This window comes from Piliocolobus tephrosceles, chromosome X, assembly GCF_002776525.5.
Source record: "Piliocolobus tephrosceles isolate RC106 chromosome X, ASM277652v3, whole genome shotgun sequence".
NCBI lineage: Eukaryota > Metazoa > Chordata > Mammalia > Primates > Cercopithecidae > Piliocolobus > Piliocolobus tephrosceles.
In genome coordinates, this window is record NC_045455.1 from 21,203,422 (window position 1) to 21,218,348 (window position 14,927).

The 14,927-nt window shown below is 40.1% G+C and overlaps 1 protein-coding gene across 2 annotated transcripts in view; it reads right to left on the reverse strand.

Annotated features, from left to right (window-relative positions):
* Positions 1-14,927, reverse strand: part of LOC113219501 (L-dopachrome tautomerase) — a 38,220-nt gene that overhangs the window by 21,394 nt on the left and 1,899 nt on the right. For both annotated transcript variants that reach the window (XM_026446579.2, XM_026446577.1), the window contains exons 2-5: positions 7,263-7,562; positions 5,092-5,192; positions 4,131-4,297; positions 510-689 (exon numbers count right to left, since the gene is read on the reverse strand). In XM_026446579.2, coding sequence (XP_026302364.1) covers positions 510-689; positions 4,131-4,297; positions 5,092-5,192; positions 7,263-7,562 — 748 coding nt within the window. The remainder of the gene's footprint in view (positions 1-509; positions 690-4,130; positions 4,298-5,091; positions 5,193-7,262; positions 7,563-14,927) is intronic.

The window sequence follows — 14,927 nt, forward strand, 5'->3', positions numbered from 1 at the left end:
CCCAACCTGTGGTGGAAGATTAATAGTGGTCTTTAAATGTTAAGTATTGTAATGTCATTGCTGTGCTTTGATTTGAGTTGAATTTAGTCTGCAATACTCCTCTGAGATCTCAGACCCCACTATTAAGGTGTATGGCTGATAAATTTCTAATATCAACATTTTTAAAAATAAGAAAGAAAAGAGAAAGGGCATGGGCCTTGAAAAAACACTATATTTAATGAAGTATCCTGGTTCTGAAGATTGGACCTATTAATGTACAGCAATTAGAAATACAAAAGATGGTTTTGAACAGCTAAGTTAGAAGGTATTAAAACCACATTGTCAGTCATAGTAGATGGGTAAAGACTTTCCTCACACCAATCCCTTGCTAACTTCTCTTACTAAGCCTCTCTCCATCACTTAGTTTCGTAGACAACCCCCAAAACCTGGGTTTCCTTCCACTTCATTACAACCAGATGCATGAAAACCTGTACTGTACATGCAGGCCCAGCAGAGCTAAGAGCACCCACCTGAAACTGAAGGTAGAGTTCTGGAAGAAGGGAGGATTGTCAAACTTCTGGAGAGACAGGCAATCTCGTATGTTTTTTAAGGTTGGCAATTTCACACTATTTCTTCCCATTTGATTTCTTCTCAGCAAACCTTCATAGGTTCCATTGCACAAGGTGACCCGGTGGTTGTAGTCCTCCAAGCTAAGATTTGTAATAAGATTTAAAATAATATGTCTTGGCTGGGTGCAGTGGCTCACGTCTGTAATCCTAGCACTTTGAGAGGCTAAAGCAGGTGGATCCCGTGAGGCCAGGAGTTCGAGACCAGCTTGGCCAATATGGCAAAGCCCCGACTCTACTAAAAATACAAAAATCAGCTGAGTGTGGTGACGTGTGCCTGTTGTCCCAACTACTCAGGAGGCTGAGGCAGGAGAATCGCTTGAACCCAGGAGACGGAGGCTGCAGTGAGCAGAGATCATGTCACTGCCCTCCAGCCTTGGTGACAGAGTGAGACTCTGTCTCAAGAAGAAAACAAAAACAAAAACAAAAAGTAATATGTCTTAACTTGTGGATGGTATTATAAATTTGCGCCAAGCAAACCAATCAGGGTCACAATCATGGTAAAATTTTATTACAATTACTTTACCAGAGTTAACAATATGTGGTAAAAAGTACTATACCTGAAAGCCATTATGGGTTAAGAAATTCCAAAAATGTAGATGCACAAAATATGGACATGGGTATAAATATGAATAATCATTACCATTCTGTTGGAAAGACAGTGAGAGGGTTTACAAGGCAAAATGACTCCTATTGTGTGCATTTGAATCTTGAGTAACTGAAGGGAGAATAGGATGGTTCATATTATGCTGAGCAAACCAGTTTTGGCAGAAGTGACGTGTAAAGTTACGAAAGTATTTTAGGTAAATTGAAGGCAAGCAGGGGAAGTCAGAGTAAAAGCAGATGAAAGTACACAAAGGGGAGATATCAGAAGAAACGCTGCATTGGAAAATGTTCCAAGGTAGTAGAGAGTATTGACAGTTATGTGCCCAGCACGGGCCAAGAAGTTCCCATGTCCATAAGACATGATACCCTACATGCCTGCTGTGGCCTGGATTCCACCATCAGAATAGTGTTTCTTTCTTTCTATTTATTTTTTTCTTTTTTATTTAGAGATAGGGTCTCACTCTGTTGTACAGGCTAGAGTGCAGTGACAAGATCACAGCTGACTGCAGCCTTGAACTCCTGGGCTCAAGCAATCCTCCCGCCTCAGCCTCCCTAGTAGCTGGGACTACAGGTGCACATCACCACAACGGGCCAATTTTTGTGTTTTATTTTTGTTTTTTTGAGACAGAGCCTCACTCTGTAGCCCAGGCTGGAGTGCAATGGCACACTGCAACCTCTGCCTCCTGAGTTCGAGCGATTCTCCTGCCTCAGCCTCCTGAGTAGCTGGGACTATAGGCTCATACCACCATGCCCAGCTAATTTTTGTATTTTAAGTAGAGACAGGGTTTCACCATGTTGGTCAGGCTGGTCTCAAACTCCTGACCTCAGATGTTCCTCCCGCCTCGGCCTCCCAAAGTGCTGAGATTATAGGCGTGAGCCACCGCGCCCAGCTGGGCTAACTTTTTAAGCTTTTTGTGGAGACAGGGTTTCACTACATTGCCCAGGCTTGTCTCGAAGTCTTGGCCTCAAGCAATCCTCACACCTTGGTCTCCCAAAGGGCAGACCATTATTTCACTAGTAGAGATAAAAATTTACAGATGTTATTGTGAGGGTTTTCATGATTAGGGGTAGGACTGAGTATGTGAGAATAGAATCAGCACATCCACAGGGATGAAAGAGGCCAGGACCTAAACCCTAAGCTAAAAAAGGTCTCCAAGGACTCCCAGGCAGCATTTCCCAAAGTGGATTCCAATGGGATGCCCTGTGAAGTAAGAGCTCCAGGGTCAGGTAAGGTTAGGCTCCTCTTGAAAAAGCATAACACATTTATCTATGGAAGGCTTGAAGACATTCTAAAAATTTAAAAACCTTTTAAACTCATCCTTCTGTAAATTTGCTTGATGACAGAAATCTCTTTTCACGTACCATCCTCTACTATCCCAAGGTACGGTGGGAAACAGCGCTTGATGGAATTAAGCTCGGTCACGGAAAGAGCACTGATGATGTCCCTCGTGGAGCACTGTTCTGAGCACCGGACGAGATGCACAGGATGTAGAAGACGAAGTCCCTGCTACCTGGGCCTGGGCCCCTCAAAACGCGTACCTGCCCAGGCTCAGGGTGTTGGCAGTGAAGCCTAGTGGCAGGGGAAGCCTGAGCTCTGTGCCCTGGAGCAGTCTAAGGACCTGGGAGGAAAGTAGAGCAGTGGGGTTTAAAACACGGGGATTCTGAGGCCAGACGTGGTGGCTCAGGCCTGTAATCCCAGCACTTTGGGAGGCCGAGGCAGGCAGATTACATGAGGTCAGGAGATCGAGACCATACTGGCCAACATGGTGAAACCCCATCTCTACCAAAAATACAAAAATTAGCCAGGCATGGTGGCGCAAACCTGTAATCCCAGCTACTCAAGAGGCTGAGGCAGGAGAATCGAGTCAGAGGTTGCACTGAGCTGAGATCACACCACTGCACTCCAGCCTGGTGACAGAGTGAGACCCCGTTTCAAAATAAAGAGGCGCAGGGGGAGGGGCGACATGGATTTTGGAGGGAAAAAATGAATAAAGGAAGGTGAGGAACCTTTTGGGAAATTTTTTGCTGTAATGTGTTCCAGGACAGAGAAACAAATTTAAGGAGTCTTTGAGGACAGAACTCTTCATGGGCTGCAGGCCAGGCCACTGACCTGTGTGTAAAGTCTTTAGCATGTCAGAGACCATCCTTCCCTGGCTGTCCCCAAGCCCCTGTCCTCCTCAACTCACCAGCATCCCATGGCTCAGCCACATCAGGCTGTTTCCAGAGAATTATCTAACTTCACGCATGATGTTCCCTCTACCAAGGACTCACCCACTGCCCTCCCACACTCCCCTCACCCTCCTCTACACCTGACTAAGGCCTGTGCCCCTTCCCTTCTCAGAACCACCATCTCTGCCTCTTTGGGACTTGCCCAGACTCTCTTCTTGTCTTTGTGTATACATCTATTACAGTGCTTCTCACACTCAATTGTAATTTACTTACAAGAAATCTATCTTTGTTAATACAAGACAATATTCAAAAGGGAGGTTTTATTTCACTCATCTTTGTATTCTCGGCAGTAACTACATCACGTAGGATATGGTGGTGCTTAGCAAATGTTGACTGAATGCAAGAACTACTCTTAATTTGATTAGGTTGGTGTAAAAGTAATTGCAGTTTTCGCTGTTACTTCTAATGGCAAAAACCGCAATTATATTTGCACTAACCTGATAAAACGAACCTGACTTCAAAATGAATGATGACCAAGCATAATCAATTCACAAATGTGATTGTGATGTATCTATTCTTTTAAAGAGCTTAGAATTTTTGAAATCCCACCTCCCATAGGAAAACTGTTTTCAGAAACATGTAAATAGGATACCACGTGCCTAAGAAACAGAACTATAAAGTGACTTCTCCATGTCTCAGACATCAGAAAAGACTATCACTGGACACCACTGCAGGTATAGGAGCCATTACCTATCACAGACAGTTTCCCAGCTGGAGAATCTTGAGTTCTGACTAATCAGAGTCGGATCGTCTGGTCTCGCTGCTCCAAATAGCTGGTCTGTACACACATCACACTCGTTCCTCCCAGTGGCAAAGTTCCAGTAGGGCAAAGCAAAAGACTCATTGCCAATGAGTCGCTAAAAGCAAAGGGCAGGACTGGTCATTTAATCTATGCCATCAGATAAAACAAGAAAGCAGACAAGGCAAAGACTGATATGTATCTCAACCAAATGTCTAACAAGACTAAGAGTACCAGATGGATAAATGAATGAAGAAACTGTGACATAAATCAGTGTGTGTATATTATATATACACAAAATACGTATTATATATTATATATATATAATCAGTGTGTGTATATTATATATATAATATACATATATATACTGTATACAATGGAGTATTATTCAGCCTTTTAAAAGGAGATCCTGCCATTTGCAACAACATAGATGAATCTAGAAGACATTATGCCAAGTGAAATAAGCCAGACACAGAAAGGAAAACACTGTATGATCTGACTTATATGTGGGATCTAAAGAAAATAAGAAAAAAGAAAAAGAAACAATGAATACATAGAAAGAGAGTTACATAGTAGTTACAAGGGACTGGGAGAAATGGGAAGACGTAGACTGAAAGGTGCAAAGTTGCAGTTATGTAGGATAAATAAGTCTAGAGGTCTGAGACTATAGTTAAGGTTGTATTGTGTACTGGTAATTTGCCAAGAGAGTAGACCTTAGGTACTCTTACCACACACACACACAAAGAGATATTTCTATGTGATGCTGAGTATATTAACTTGCTTTAGTGCACTAATTACTTACCTTATATGAACATCAAGATAAGTATATCAAAACTCACATTGTATGGCTTAAATATATACAATAAATTTTTTTCAAAAATGAAAAGTACTAAATGCATAGTTTTGACCTACCTGGAGATCTCTTTCCAGACACAACAAATGGTACCGGTGCCAGGTAACAAAAGCAGGTCCTTGATGTGAGAAATCTATGGCCTTGTAGGGGCGTCCTGGTCCTGAAACAATTGGAAAACATATTAGAGATGATAGAATAGAATTTTTTAAATGTTAAATCTTGCCTAGGCTTTATCTACAGAGCCAATAAGTCCCTGATGTTTTATAGTAGTAAGAAAAAAGTTTGTTGTTATTTCTCTCTCCAAAAGCAATAGCAATGACATGAATTTCAGAAGTAACTAGTACTTTTAGGATAAACCCTCCTTTATCTGTCAAAAGGTTGATTTCTAGCAGAGATCCAGGAAATTCAGGTGACTTTCAGCCCCTGATACATATTTAATTTGTAAGCAACAATCCATTCAGGTGAAATAAACTATCCAAAAGAATAGATCGTTAAGACCTAAATGAATTATATTTTTAAAAGGCATTTGCTAACCTATGTTTCACAAAGGTATAAATTTAAAAGGGAGGGATTAATAATATCATCACTTCTACTGCACTTAGTCCTAATGCAGTATTTATGTAACCAAAAAGAACTTTCACGTATTTTGCCTCACCCATCAATCTGTTATAACTACTAGCTGACAAGCATGCTCACTGAGACCAGAAGAGAGAAAAATACATTCAAGCCATTTAGGCTGGACACTGGAACTGCCAATTTTAGAGAAAAGCTCTGGACGATTTCATGACCTCCTTACTGCCTGGTCCATCCTTCTTCCCTTTTTCATAACAGCTTTGATGGTTATGTAGACACTAGCTAACTTTAGTTCTTGTTCAAAATACCTGTAATAACTTCAGAGAGTTGAACAGACATGAATATAAATTTAATTCCTAGCTATGACCAGAAACTATCATTTTCTTTTCCTCTTGAGAGACTACCCTCTCATAAAGCAAAAATTCCTCAGAGTGATGACAGGAAAACTATAAAGGTTTATAGCCAAAAGAGCCTCCTTATCTATCGATAAAGAAAGACAGATGCTTACCTGTAAGGCAAGTTTTAAAAGACTCACACTGAGAAAAGCACTGCTGTCCCTGATGTTGGCTACACAGCCCTGTTTCATGTTTAATCCAGAGCAAGGTTTCAAATTCTCAGAACCCAACCACAAGAGGGTATCAAGTGAATGGAAACAAGTGATGAGCAGAGGGATGAACGTGTCCAAATCAGAATCTCGCTCTTCAAAGTGAGCTTGATGTCTTCATTCATCCTGACCCCAATGAAGGACCCCAAAAATGGGGACAGGTGCACGTACAGCCATGCATTCAAGGACTGCTATGAGAAGAATGTAGGACGGAGTCAAGCCCTCCTAGAATACATTGGTGTCTGTGGCTTTCCTTTGACTGAAAAATAAGGACAAAGCTGAACCTACTTGATCCATGACGTTTATAACAGACAACCACCTCATTCCAAGTCCTATCCAGGCCCCAATGTTTAAGACCTGGAAGGGCAGGTCACCAATTTCTCAAGCATCCAACATGACTGTGTCACAAATGGCTAAGCAGCAGAACCCCTACATTGCTGTGGCTAAGCTTGTACTTTTCCTTGACAATACAGCTCCAAGAAACCGGGGAGTTCTGGACCATGCAGGAGTACCATAAATGATTATCTGAATGTCAGTCACGTGATAGACTGCCTAAAATCCACCCGAAGTTGATCTATCTTGTGAGTTTAACAAGATACCCGCTTCCAACATGCGCACTCTAATTCCGCCCAAAGAAGCTTCATGTGCCTTGGCACATGTTCAGTTAATTCCTCTAATTTGGAGAAAAGGTCAGAGAGGGCGTCAATGGCCAGATTTGCAAATATTTTTTTCTGAAATCAAAAGGAATTCACTTCCACCTCACCAACTCATGCTTTTGATGATTAACAGCTTCACAGAGAAGAGTTAACACTTTGAACCAAGAAGATACAGTAGAGGAGAGGACATTTAAACTGTCTGCAGCCAATGTGCAGGAAGAAACTGCGTCTTTCTAACTCCAGGCAGTATTTGATAATTCTACGACTTTCATAATCCTAAGGCTGCCTTGAGGTTGCTCTCTTGTTAATTAACTTGCATGAAATTACTTCCCACTGCCATACCCTCAACCCAAACAAAATCTGTAATCATATACCTTCAGCCAAGGAAAAAACCCACCTAATAATGTATCTCTAACAGAATAATAATGCAGCCACACAAAAAAATCATAAACACTGCAGTTGGCAAACTGCGGCTGGGTCCCATTGGGCCCAAGCAGGCCCAGCCAGTGTTGCGTGGTGATCACGTAGTCAGGGTGTACGCTCTTCTTCGCGAGATCTAAGGCGCCCAAGAACTGCTCTCTCTCCTGAGGACTCAAGGAATGGATGTTCTGCCGAATCACTGGCGGTTTCTTCCGATCGCAGTTGGGGCCGGTCCAGCCAAACTTGCAGTCTCCACAATTATAGCCGGCAAAGTTTCCTAGTTCACAAAACAGAAAGATGGAACAGGAAGTGGGTTTATGTCGTTTGGAAGAAATTTCTGAATTTGTACTCTGAAATTTGAATGGAAGTGAAGATGAAGGTGCTTACACAAAGGCAAAGAAAGTCCATTTTCCTCCCGTGGTCTTCTCTTAAATGTTTCTATCTCCAAGTGGACTAAGCACTAGAGACTTTCCTAGACACATTCCCAGCAACGAAACAGGACATGAAATACGTTGTATACTGCAATGAGCTAAACTGTGTTACCCCAAGTCCTAGCCCCCAGTATACCTAGTATGTGACTATATTTGGAGATAGTGCCTTTAAAGAGATAATTAAGGGTAAATGAGGTCCTTAGAGTAGGCCCTAATCCAATATGACTGGTGTCCTCAAAAGAAGAGGAAATTTGGACACAGTTTTGGAAGGAAAACCACGTGAAGACACAGGGAGAAGACTTCCTTCTTAGCCTTCCAACTTATCGCATCGGGTATGACCAACACTTCATTCCTTAGGTTAGAGGGTAAAATTTGAATATCATTAGAGCAAAAGGCTGTAACAAAAGGGGATAATAATGCTTATCTCCCAAAAGATTCAAGGGATTATGTAAAGCATTTAAAGAGGGTGAACAGCTCACTCACTCCTCCTCCTCTACCTCATGCCCTAGGCCTATTTGCTTGCTTTTCCTTCTTCCTGGCACACTTTTCCCTCACTGTCTGCCTAAACTCCTCTATATCCGACCCATTTCTCCTTTAAGCTTCACGTTGGTGCTCTCTAAGGTCATTGCTGATTCCACAGGTTGGGGTTCCGGTCGGTTACTTCCTTGCACCTCATACATCCCCTTTCTTCACATTTATTTACACTGATTGTAAACATCTCTACACTTGTTTCAGCTCCAGGCAGCTGGAAGGCTGTGAACTCACTGCCTAGGACTGTGCTTAGCCTTGTTCTAAACAAACATGTGTCGAGTGAGTAAGCTGAGTGACTATCGAGCATGTAGGAGACGATGCCACATACATTTTCTCTCCCTGTTCTGTGGGTTTGCAGAAAAAGCAGCCCTATAAACAACTTTGGTAAACTACAAGTAGCAAAATAGAGGTAAGTAAAAAGTACTATGACCACAGGGGAAGGAGGGTTATTTGGATCTCTCAAGGAAAGGAAAGTTTTCCAATAGCATGAAAACGAAATGATTAACAGCACTCTGTAAAGAAAATGCACAGGCTTCCTTTTCTATAGCGGATTTTTTCATGGTTAAAGAAAATTTCCTTAAAATGTAAGTAGGAAGAATTTTTTCTAACTGTATCAGTTATTTGAGTTTTTTGTTTTTTATAATATATTTTATATCCCACCTTTTACATAGCTCAATTATCTGTAGTTTTCTGTTACAGCACTCTATGAGAACATAAGTAAAAATATTGAAAAAAAGGAAAAATTCTACTCTTCCCAAGACTAAAAATCATGTTTTTGAATAGTTTAACGTTAAAATGTATGTTGATTCCTGGAGATAATTAAATACAAATTCTTTATTTAACAAATATTTATGAAGCGGCTTCTACCTCATCAGATGCTACGCAAGATGCTTCAAGTTTTATGGACCTTGAAGTCTGTTTTCCCTGGGGCAACCTTACTAAAACTCTATGTTTTAAAAACAGATTTGATTAAAACATATCACCTACTCTGGCAGTATAGGAATGGAACATTGTTTTGAGAACTGAGTGAACAAAATGATGTGTCTAAAGAAGAGTAGCTACCCAGATTAAAACTCAGTCAAATTTCCAGCTTGTGATCTATAGCTGATTAGAGGTAAATGTCTAGTCACCTCTCTACCGTAGAAGAGTAATTCCGTGCTTCATAATGCTGAGAAATTTGGATGATGATAATGTCGCTAGAGGTTCACTGATTGTAACCCTAGTTTACAGGAGTTGCTAGTGGAAGATTGCACAGTGTGGGGGAGAAGGTAGATGGGAATTTTTTGTACTTTCTCCCCAATTTCGATGTGAACCCAAAACTGATCTAAAATAATAAAGTCTCAATATTTAGAAATATTAATAAATAACACATCTAAATTCAATAATAATAATTTAATTCATTCTTACATTTAAAGACATAACACTTGTTTTTGAGTTGGGGGTCTGATTGTTGAAATTGAGTAATTCATAATTTATGCCATCAGTTGGAGGACTACTCTATTTTCTTTGTCATGATTCTTTGTAGTTGGCAGAAACAAAATAATTGACTCTCTCATGTATTTATTTAATAATTTATTGAACACCTACTATCTAAAAGGTATCCAGCACTACACATGCACTGACAGTGAAGGAGGTGTGAGTGTGTGGGGGCAAGGGGTAGATAAATCTCTGTATGTAGTTTTGACTCAGTACTCAGTTTTGCTGTGAACCTAAAACTGCTCTAAAGTCTATTAAAAAATACAACAATTTAACATGTCTTCCTTTATGCTACCACAGCTTTTATGTTATAAAAAACAAGCACATTAATGTGGAGCACTTAGAACTACATCTGGTATATAGTGAGTTAAATATATATTTTGTATTTATATATTATAAATATACATATTTATTATATATAGAGAGAGAGAAAGTGGGGTTTGTGTGTGTGTTTGTTTCTTTTGGTTTTTTTTTTGGTCAAGATAGAGTCTCACTCTGTTGCCCAGGTTGGAGGGCAGTGACGCGATCTCAGCTCACTGCAACCCCTATCTCCTGGGTTCAAGTGATTCTCCTGCCTCAGCCTCCCTAGTAGCTGGGATTACAGGTACATGCCACTAAGCCTGGCTAATTTTTGTATTTTTAGTAGAGATAGGGTTTCACCATGTTGGCCAGGCTGATCTTGAACTCCTGTCCTCGGGTGATCTGCCTGCCTTGGCCTCCTAAAGTGCTGAGATTATAGGCGTGAGCCACCGCACCTTGCTGTGAGTTCTATATTAAGCGTTATTATTACTAGTATTATTAGAGACCGCTTATCAAATGGTACAGCAATTGTTTGTCTTCATATCTATCTTACATCACTATACTGTGCACATCTTAAGAATCACGTCAGTTTTTCCCCCCTCTCTGTATCTGAAGGGCCTAACTGATGCTAAATAAATGTTGGTTGGGTAGGTGGTGAAAGAATCAATGAATAATTGAATAAAAGGGATCAGACACTAGTGGATACAAACACAGATGGCCTCTGACTTATGATGGTTCAATTTAAATTTTTCAACTTTAGGATGGTGCAAAATCAATATGCATTCAGTAGAAACTCTACTTCAAATATCCATGTAACCATTTTGGTTTTCACCTTCAGTACAGTATTTGATAAATTACATGAGATATTCAACACCTTATTATAAAATAGGCCTTGTGTGAGATGCTGTTTCCTAACTGTAGGCTAATGTTAGTGTTCTGAGCATATTTAAGGTAGGTTATGCTAAGCTACGATGTTCATAGGTTAGGTGTATTAAATGCATTTTTGACTTAATGGTATTTTCAACTTATGATGGATTATTGGGATGTAACCCCATCATAAGTCAGGAAACATCTGTATAAATGAGGCATAATACCTTAGTCTAGCAGAAATGAAGGACATGTACACAACGGCATTTCAACACAAGTCAAACTGTGGGAAAAGTGAATACAGAGGAATAAATCAAGCTCCATTGGATGACAAATGATGAAATGATTAATCTTGATTCAGAAAATCAGAGATGCTTCACAACTACAGTGAACAAGAAACTTTAACATAACCAGAGTTGCCTCCAAAAGGCAATGTATAAGTTCTAATAAGAAAGTTTTCAACATCTGTGAAAAGAATGGGAGGGGGAAAAAAAAGAAAGCTTGTGTCTGTTTTGGAGCTCATTTATGACCCAGAAATGTATTCGATTAAAACATTCCTTTTCCAAGATGTCTCAGAGAACTTCTTCCAAAGATCTGCAGTCGGGTCCCTTTTGTTTCTGAGTTTACAGACCTGACCTGAAAAATTTATTGAAATGCTGGAGGTGACTGAAAAGTGTACAATATGAAAGTCTAGCAGACAAAATGTTTATTTCTTTAATTTAGATTTCCTAGTAGCATCTTCCATCAATTTAACATAAGTTAGTTTTTCTCTTCTTAATCTACCAATGCAAAAAAATATAAGAAGAGAAGCATTTTAGAAAGAACTGTGTTATCTCACTGGGAAACAGAGAGAAAAGAAAAAATAATGATTCCTAGATAATATCAATCTATCGACCACTGAGTATGTTCTTGAGTGAAACTTAAAGAGTCAAAGTCTTATGCTTACAAAGGACTAGGATAAAAATGGAAAAAGACTGAGATCATCTAAACACCACACATTCCTACGTGAACTGCATCAGCTCAACCTCAGAAAGCCATTAGACTAAATAAGCTTGAAGGCCACCGATTAGTGAATTTACAAGGAACTCTAAATAGCCTATTCCTTTTAATTAGAGATTCTATTATTTTAATAACAATACTTTATACTTACATAGGTCCTTTCATCTACAGAACTCAAAAGGATTTTACAAGTGTGGTTTCATCATTATCCCCATTTCAGAGATTGGAAAATGGAGGCAATTAGTCACTTGTACAAACAAGAAGTTCACTGTCAACTGTTCAAAAACTATTTGGTGTACAAGTTTCTCAGAAGCCAAAAGACATAGCTGCAAATGGCATATTCTCATAAAGCCAACTGGCAGGTAAGCTTTATAAGGTCAACAGCAAATTCAAAGTCTCCTGCAATTCAGCTCTTCCTGACAATTAAGCTCAGTGGTTTTTTTGTTTCAATTTCTCCCTACAGAGACTATAGAGATACTCTCTACAGAGAATTTCACCATAGAATTTAGAGTTTTAAAAAACAAATCCCAGAACCTGTATGTGTTTCTACTTATCAGGCTGAAATCACTTTACCAGCTTCATGATTATGGAAACTATGAGGTGTTTATTTTCCAAAGAATTAACAATATTCAGGGCCATCAACAGTCTGTTACAAGACACTAATCTACATCTCTTCCTTGAGAAATTTTGGATCATCCCAGGAGTGACCCAGTGACTCCATTCGCAGAAGAGTCATCAAGCTACTGTAGACGAGGTTCTTTGGGAGGCTCAGGATCGTTTCAATTCCAAAGATTGCCCCATAAAAAAGCTACCCTAGGATGGCTAGCAACTTACTCTTTGGGGGAGAATTAATTGAAGGACATGTGTCCTGCTTTGGAACACACGGCACATCACAGAATGGTATTTACGACATACACAAAATAACTTCCCAGCTCAGTCATGAAGGACTTAGTCTCATGCCCTGAGATTCAAAGAAAAAGACCATCTAGCAAGATAAGTAGAGCCATCCAAAGTTGGTGTCACAATACAGTGGAATATTATTCAGCCTTTAAAAAGAAAAAAATTCTACCATTTGCGACAACATGGATGGACCTGGAAGACATTTGTGCTAAGTGAAATAAGTCAGTCTCAGAAGGACAAACTCTGCATGATTCCTCTGGCATGAGGCATCTAAAGTAGCCAAACATAGAGAAGTACACGACAGAATTGTGGTTACCAGGGGATGGGGGAGGGGTGATGGGGAGTTGTAAAGTTATAACGATACAAGATGAGCAAGTTCCAGAGATGTGCTGTACCATATAGTGCCTACAGTTAACAATAAGGCATTCAGCACTTACAAATGTGTTAAGAGGGCAGATCTCATGTTAACTGTTCTTACCACAAAAGCAAAACATGAACAAAAACAAAGAACCACAAGGAACCTTTGGAGATGATGGATATGTTTATTATGTTGATTGTGGAGATGGCCACACAACTGTGTAGGTATGTGCAGATACCAAATTGTGCACATTAATTATGTGCAGTGTTCTGTGTAACAATTATGCCTCAATAAAACTGAGAAACATTAAAAGCCTAGTAATTGAATTTATAGATACAGCAAATCTTAAGTTACCTTTAAAAAAAATGTAGGTGTGGAAAGAGTTCTGTTCCTGATGAGTCTGGACTGAGCAGATCGTGAGGGGAGGTGAGCCACAGCCTGGAGGTGGGATCTCAGGGCCAGGCCTGGCCTTGGCAATGGCTGGAGAGGCAGACCATCTCCCTGGAGGAAGCCCTGCTTCTTTGGACTGGCTCAGGCACATGGGATTTCCTTACAGCCTGGACTTAAAGGACAGGCCCTATTTCTGGCCCAATGCCTTTTTAGAGCAGGGGATCCTCCTTTTTTTTTTTTTTTTTTTTCCATTTTGAAAGTAGGTCTCCATGATCCTAAGTTCCTGTTACTTCTAGAGCAGTATTTATAAACATTTCCTCAGCAAAGGGAAATGGCAATGATTCCTTCTATTCTACTATCCTCTATTCTTTCTATCCCTACCTAAAACAAACAAACAAGCAAAATACTCGCTAGCCAGGGCAAAAATATAAAGAAGCTGGTAACAAGAAGAGTTAACGGTTATATGTGACTTCCTAAAGTCCTCTACCTCAGAATTCTATGCAATGCAAATTGACAACTTTTGAAAGTGTTGGCACTTTCTTTTTTTTTTTTTTTTTTTTTTTTTTTTTTCAACAACTCTGTTCAATGGAGCGATTCCAGCTCACTGCAACCTCCACCTCCCGGGTTCAAGGGATTCTCCTGTCTCAGCCTCCTGAGTACCTGGGATTACAGGTGCCCATCACCACGCCTGGCTCATTTTTGTATTTTTAGTAGAGACAGGGTTTCACCATGTTGGCCAGGCTGGTCCTGAACTCCTGACCTTCAATGATTCACCCGTCTTGGCCTCCCAAAGTGCTGAGATTACAGGTGTGAGCTGCTGTGCCTGGCCAGCACTTTTTCACTGATCGACATAGAAATAATTGTTCGAGAAGTATTTTGGGTTTTGAACAAAAAAGTTACTGTGTTAGTGTGGTTTTCAGTCACGCTAACCACACCAGCAACCTGCTCCTCATTCGTCTAAAAAACCATGATAATTTTGAGAGAAGGTCTATAGAAGCAAATGCTTAAATAACTTAGAAAAACTGAGTAATATATATCCAATAGGTTATTGAAATTTTTGCCATAATTAATATCCAAAACTAGGACCTACGTATTCTTCTGAATGACAGAATTAAAAATATTACTACAAAATGATTATAAAGCCAGAATTTTTTTTTTTTTAGACAGATCTCACTTTGTTGCCCAGGCTGGAGTGCAGTGGCACGATTTCGGCTCACTGTAACCTCCGCCTCCTGGGTTCAAGTGATTCTCCTGTCTCAGCCTCCTGAGTAGCTGGGATTACAGGCGCCCACCACTACGCCTGGCTAATTTTTGTATTTTTAGTAGAGACAAGGTTTCACCCTGTTGGCCAGGCTGGTCTCAAACTCCTGACCTTAAAGTGACCCACCTA